The 6,438-nt window shown below is 37.2% G+C and overlaps 2 protein-coding genes across 2 annotated transcripts; both read right to left on the bottom strand.

Moving 5' to 3' along the window:
• Positions 1 to 122: 122 nt before the first annotated feature.
• On the bottom strand, positions 123 to 2,145 carry grem1a (gremlin 1a, DAN family BMP antagonist). The gene is made up of 2 exons (XM_060866425.1): positions 2,046 to 2,145; positions 123 to 1,658 (listed from the first exon to the last, which is right to left on the bottom strand). The coding sequence occupies exon 2, from the start codon at positions 1,656 to 1,658 to the stop codon at positions 1,119 to 1,121; it is 540 nt and encodes a 179-aa protein (XP_060722408.1). The 5' UTR covers positions 2,046 to 2,145; the 3' UTR covers positions 123 to 1,118.
• Positions 2,146 to 2,986: 841 nt separating this feature from the next.
• LOC132842315 (neuroendocrine protein 7B2) lies at positions 2,987 to 6,042 on the bottom strand. The gene is made up of 6 exons (XM_060864996.1): positions 5,947 to 6,042; positions 5,387 to 5,575; positions 4,597 to 4,746; positions 4,245 to 4,357; positions 3,859 to 3,912; positions 2,987 to 3,296 (listed from the first exon to the last, which is right to left on the bottom strand). The coding sequence occupies exons 2-6, from the start codon at positions 5,571 to 5,573 to the stop codon at positions 3,186 to 3,188; spliced, it is 615 nt and encodes a 204-aa protein (XP_060720979.1). The 5' UTR covers positions 5,574 to 5,575; positions 5,947 to 6,042; the 3' UTR covers positions 2,987 to 3,185.
• Positions 6,043 to 6,438: the final 396 nt, after the last annotated feature.

Here is a 6,438-nt window from a genome sequence, read left to right as displayed (position 1 = left end):
GTCGTATACCCTAGCTTCAGTGAATTTAAGAAAAATTGCAGTTTATAAACCTCAGGACACTCTTGCCAGGAACTTTCTCCAGTCTCACTTGATCAGATTCCCTACAAACACATCCACAAATCTACAGAGAAACGATTTCTTTATTTTGCATGTTAAGTATATTGTATTTGTGAAATACTTGTACTGATGGATAAAACCCTACAATACACTGCAATCACAGCACAAGTAACAATCCCTTGATAGTATACATAAACATTTGAAAATGAAAATTTTGTTTATCAATCTAAAAGTTGTTTTCTTTAAGCATACTGTTTGCAAAGGATGAATCAGATTTTAGTAGAAATGAGTTTAGTTCAGAAATTCAAATACAAAAATTGAAGGCAATAAATATCCCTATTACTAAAAAAATTAAAAAATAAAAATCTTCATCCACATAGTGGAGACTGACAGGATTTTTCAGTGATTGTTGGAATACCATATATTTACAGCTGATGAAAATAAACTTTGTACACAAAACTTGGCCCATATCTCTGTTACTAAAAGCCACGTTTGTGCAACAGTAAGCGTAGCATGCATTGCAAAACCCACAACATGGTTTCATTCAGGAAAATAAAAATTCCTAAGGCTGAATTTGCACAGATCATAATACTGTAAGACCTGATAGGGGACCTCCAACAGAAGCCATTGATAAAAATATGGTAGTTAAAATACACAAATACTGCTTACTTAATGTACTGATTAAATGAATAGCCTGTGTTATGAACAGTCATTGGCTTTTTTTCACAATTAGTTCTTTAAAAGGGGTACTGTAATTTTCCTTTCTTTTCGCTGAGGTGGTACATCATGTGTATCTTGACTGGGTATCCTAGAAAGGTGCATGTAGTATTTAAAAAATGATGTGCATTAAGTCTATTAATCCTTAATCAACCATAAACCATGAAGGTAGTATGTTTGCATATGAGAGATACACATTAAATGTATGAAATGACACCATTCCATTCATCACCATCATCATCATCATCATCATCATCATGCCAGTCAGCGCTTAACTAAACATAACATTGAATTTAACTTACAAAATCGAATTGACTTTGTGACGTAACATTTTGAGATCAGTACTAATCCAAGTCTATGGAAGTACAGCGGCACTGTTTGACGCGTCGCACACGTTTCCGTCTGATTCTCGGGATCTGACTCGGGCATATCAGCGTGTAAGTGACGACAGTGAAGGTTTTTGGTTTGCAGAAAGAGCAGGACTGGAAGGCGCTTTCTTCTTGGTAGACGTGCCGGGGAATGTAAAAGGAGTTGCACTGGCCGTAACAGAAGCTGTTGATGATGGTACGACTGAGGCAGCCCTCTTCCTCTAGCGTCTGCTTCAACGGCTGCGTCTTGCACCAGTCCCGCTTCAGGTAGTGACGCTCGGTCACATGCAGAGCCTCCTGGCTGGAGTCAAGAACCTCCTGTGCCGGGACAAGCGCAGACGATCCCGTTGCGAACCAGCTCTGTGCAGGCTGCGCTGTCTGCTCCCAGGAATTAGGGTTAGGGACTTTAGTGTGATGAGGAACAGCGCCTTGAAATCCGCTGCTGCTCCAGCATTTCACAGGACAGCAGATTAACCACAAACCCAGGATCACAGCAAACGCCACCTCTTTCACCATCTTTTCGTGTAAATATAGAAAACAAAACTGCTTATACAAGGTGTAAGCGTACAGAAGCATAACAAGCAGTAGGCTACAAGTAATTATGATCAACATTGACAAACTCTTCATTTTAGCTAAAGGTTTCAGCAGGATAAACAACAACAACAACAACAAACAATACTGCTACTACAACTACTACTACTACTACTAATAATAATAATAATAATTATTATTATTATTATTATTATTATTATTATTATTATTATTATTATTATTATTATTATTATTATAGTTTTTTCTAAGTTATCAGCTTACAGTGAACTATACTTCCCCTTGTAAAATCCCATTCATTCCATGATGATGAAAACACTGTTTCCATCAAGACTCTAAAAAAAGTTTGCTTACCTTGTGAATTGCCAGTTGTTGGCAGTTGAGATAATTGTATGTGTAGCCTTGAAAAACCAAAGTAAATTGAAGATCCGATATCCACAGCTCGTGTCATGACCGACAGAGTTTGCGAGGCGTCCGCAGACGGTTTTAAGTGTAAGTGGGCAGGAGGCAGTCTGACAGCCCACGCCTCCGGCTCAGCTCGCGACATTCTGCTCAGTAATGCGCCACTGATTCATTTTACTGATTCGACTCTTTTTCAGTGCTTTATGTTTCTACTCACTTCATGTACTGCGTGTATTGTGTTTTCCCTGCCTGGCCACACCTGTATCGATTCATGGAGGATTTGATAAGTTAGTTCGTTTTTCTTAATTGTCTGAGAAATATAGTAAACCTGGGGAAACAGTTTAAAATATGTACACCACCTCTAATTTATAGGACAAAGAAAAATTTATTCCACTCAAATTTTTGGCATTTTCTTAGTCTTCACATCAGGATTTTCTGAGCATTATATCACTCACTCAGACTGTTAATTACTGATAACAGTCAGCTCATATAAACTCATCTTTAAAATGCTTTAAAATATTCACATCCATTATTTAATCACTTTTCCTCTTCATTTTTTTTTTTATAAAAGATTCTGTTTTGTCTAATGGGTTTATAAATGGTCCACAAATCGTTTTTACACTGACAGTGGCATAAAGACATTGTGTGTCATGCTATCTACAACTATTGACACTATTGGCATGACACAGAATACTAGAATGGCTAAACATAACTAAACTGTATTGTACTAATATACTTAAAAAAAGAACAGCTGTGCCTGAAAAATCCCACATCTGGAAGATCTGGTAACTAAAAGACAAATATTATGTGATCAGGCTCTTTGTAACTAGTACCGGATGTCCATTATTGAAAATGATCATTGCAACATTTTAAAAAAACACACATCAAAAAAATTTGCACATGAACATTTTTGTTTTATTTAAATTTCTGAAAACAAAAACCTATGTCAGACAAAAATACATTTTAATTTATCGCTATAATCAAATTCACCGGTTTCATCTCATGATTCAGGTTTAGTGGTTTTAATTTCAACATGCACAGAGAGACACAACAATTCTATTATGCTTTATAACTGTTATTATAATATTACATTCAGACTTGTCTTGTAGTGGTTTCCATTTCTTCCTCCTCTGAGAAATGTGGCACAGATTTCTTAGCCACCACATTGTCCAGTCTCTGTCCCATCAGATATGGGTTGGTGCTCTGAAACAGAAAACAGAGAGGTATCTGTCAGCTTTTTCCTTAACATGATACAAGCATAAACTGTCTTGTGGTTCAGGGTTTATGGTTTTAAATTTCCATGGTATGATCACCTAGTCTAAAAATATTATGGTTTCGTGTTATTGTGGTATTACTGGGCCATTTAAATAACACTAGTGTTAAAAGTAGTGAAAATGTTCTTTTCACGTTCTATTAAATACAACAAAATAATCAAACATCTACCTGATATATATAGATTTTTTTTTAGAAAACCACACCTTCCATTAAATTTTGTATATTGTTAGTATTTATTAAGCTGAAAGAGAGTGTCTGTGAGGACAGACAGCAGTCTGAGATAATTTTGAGGAAGTTGCAGTCAGGCATATAATGGATTGAAAACATTCGGAGAAAATCAACATGTAAACAGGTTATCCATCCAGTTATAAACTATGACAAGTATAACTGTGAAACTGTGCCATATGATAGGGTAGCAGCCCTATTAGTGGGGTATATACAGCTCAAATATTGTTAGATTAGGTAAAGAAACATTCCAGTCTTAACAAACCCGTTTTCTTCTTTTTGGTCCTCCTTTCAGTTTTTCATACAACAGCTTTTTATTCTGGAAGCACATTCAGGAAATAGAATGTCAGTGAATGCTTGAATAAATATTTTCCATTTTACTTGAAAAGAAAGGTAGTGATTAGTAGAAACAGTACGTTCTTGCTTTTTTTCTCAGCTAGAATAAAAATGGTTGGAACTAATAGAAAGTCAATTCAAAAGTTGTATTATAATCAAAAAAGCTTTACTGAGTTAAGTCACTGTTCAGAACACTGTTCACGCAGCATATAAACTCTGTTCCAGGTAGAGATTTGTTTTGCGCTGGTCTTAAACCAGATGTTAAACAGATGTTAATCCTTAGTCTCTGTTCATGTTATCCACACTGCAACTCACCCATTTGGCCAGTGAGGGGTAGTCATGCTCTGGGTCATAGAGGTGCTGGTGTTTCTGAAACTCTCGGCTGAACTCAGCTGTGTCTGGCGAATTCTCAAGGCACCCATCAGTAGCTAAAATCCAAAAGGAAAATCATTGTGTTTATTTTAAGAAGAAGAGTAGTCAGAAAATCTCATTCAAATAAATACAATCTATTCTCATTTATGCTAACTTACAATGTCAAAGCAGAGCAGTGGTTATACTCAATGAAATTATACTGATTATTATTGTGTTCTATCTTATATGGGTGGTATATAATAATAAACCATTTTCAAGCATAATATTTGGCAGGTGGTTCAGGACTCATCTGTACCCGTTTTTCCCAGAGGGCATGGGTTGGGTGGATCAGGATATCCATGGTCCTGGCTGAAGTCTTTTGGGACATTGTCTCCAGTCAGTTCTGCAACAATATTAGGGATGTTCCCGTAGGGGCCGAGATGCTGAAGTCCCTCATGAGCACCACCTAGTGGACACAAACAACTGTAATTAAACTTGCAGACAGAATTAACCACCAGAAAAGAAAAAGAGAAATTAGTCTCTCTGGAAGAGTCAGTTAATAATCAAACAACAGTTAGTTCTAATCTACTAATGTTTTAAAACGACACAAATCACAATAAATGTGCAAATGAATATATGATTTAAAAAAATTATATATTTTAAATAATAAAAAACGAGTCATTTGTACTCTTCTATTACCTTTTTAACGGTAACATTATTTCAACACGTTGATATTCTATTTTGCATCAATAATATGTAATATTTACTATTTTACTTTATAATATTAGAATGTTGATAAGTAATGTAGGTGTGTGAAATGTAGAAGACATGAGACGTGTAGAAGAAGTGTGTGTATGTGTGTGTATGTGTGTGCATATGTGTTTGTGTATGTGTGTGTGTTTGTGTGTATGTGTGTGTGTATGTTTGTGTGTATGTGTGTATGTGTGTGTGTTTGTGTGTATATGTGTGTGTGTGTGTGTGTCTGTGTGTGTATATTTATGTGTATGTGTGTGTGTGTGTGTATATTTATGTGTATGTGTGTGTGTGTGTGTGTGTGTGTGTGTGTGTGTGTGTGTGTGTGTGTGTGTGTGTGTGTGTGTGTTTACCCTGGATGCTGAGCGGGCCTGCTACATTAGCGGCTTGGTGCGCAGTAAACTCCTCTCTGGGTCGCGCGATGCCGAGCTGCTCCATAACCCCGTGCAGGAGCCGCTCAATGTCCGCGTCAGCGCGCGCGCTCCGTCCGCACACCAGCGCCGCCATGCTCAACACTAGCGCCAACACCACAGAGCCCATCACTGCGCCACCAAGCACACAACAAACACCGCGCGATGAAACTATACAGCCTAAATTACACCAGCTCATGTCTAGCTACATTTATATCTTAAAACGGGCCTGTTTTTTTTCTTTCACACCCACAGAAACCAAGACAAATGCATATTTCCCGTCTGTTAGACTGTATCTACTGCTTAATTCTTCAAAAGTATGATACATATTAATCTGAAGCAGACAAGCAACATGACCGCGTTGTTGATGACATTGCTTTCTTCCTAGATGATGAAATCTACCCATGCGCAATTGTTCACGTCTCTAATGCTCAAAACGACGATTTGGATTATCGCATATTAAAAGCAGCATACAGTATATGAGAGTAGAAATAAGACCTTACCTTCTAATGTGTATGATGGAAGAGGTTTTGACGATGAGGAGAGACGCTCTTCCTCCTCTCTTCCGGAATACTGCGCTGTTGCTAAGCGACCCAGCTGCCCAGTGCAAAAGGACACAGGCCTGCAACCCCCTGTGTTTTTACTCATCTTTACTCTTATAAAGTTCCTGACATTATAAAAAATAATATAATAATATTTTTACAGAAAAAATACAAATCATGCATTATAATTGCATAAATATGTACAAGCATTCTTTGGTTAAAAAATACTGCTTGTTCTGGGCATAATTGTTAAATAAATTTTCTTAGAACTTATCAATGTTGTCAGGATTGTGGTGCCCCCCAGGCCCAAGACAGAACACTAGCATCATACACACACAAAGCTAGCCCTCATCATACACACACAAAGCTAGCCCTGCTTGTTTTTAAGACCGGGGTGGAAACTAGAAAACCTAGAGTAAGCCCAATTGAACACAAACAGAAATTCACACAAAC

The sequence above is a fragment of the Tachysurus vachellii genome, chromosome 3 (genome assembly GCF_030014155.1).
Source record: "Tachysurus vachellii isolate PV-2020 chromosome 3, HZAU_Pvac_v1, whole genome shotgun sequence".
Lineage (NCBI taxonomy): Eukaryota > Metazoa > Chordata > Actinopteri > Siluriformes > Bagridae > Tachysurus > Tachysurus vachellii.
Note: the sequence above shows the minus strand (reverse complement) of the source record. Positions and strands in the feature narration are given on the sequence as shown.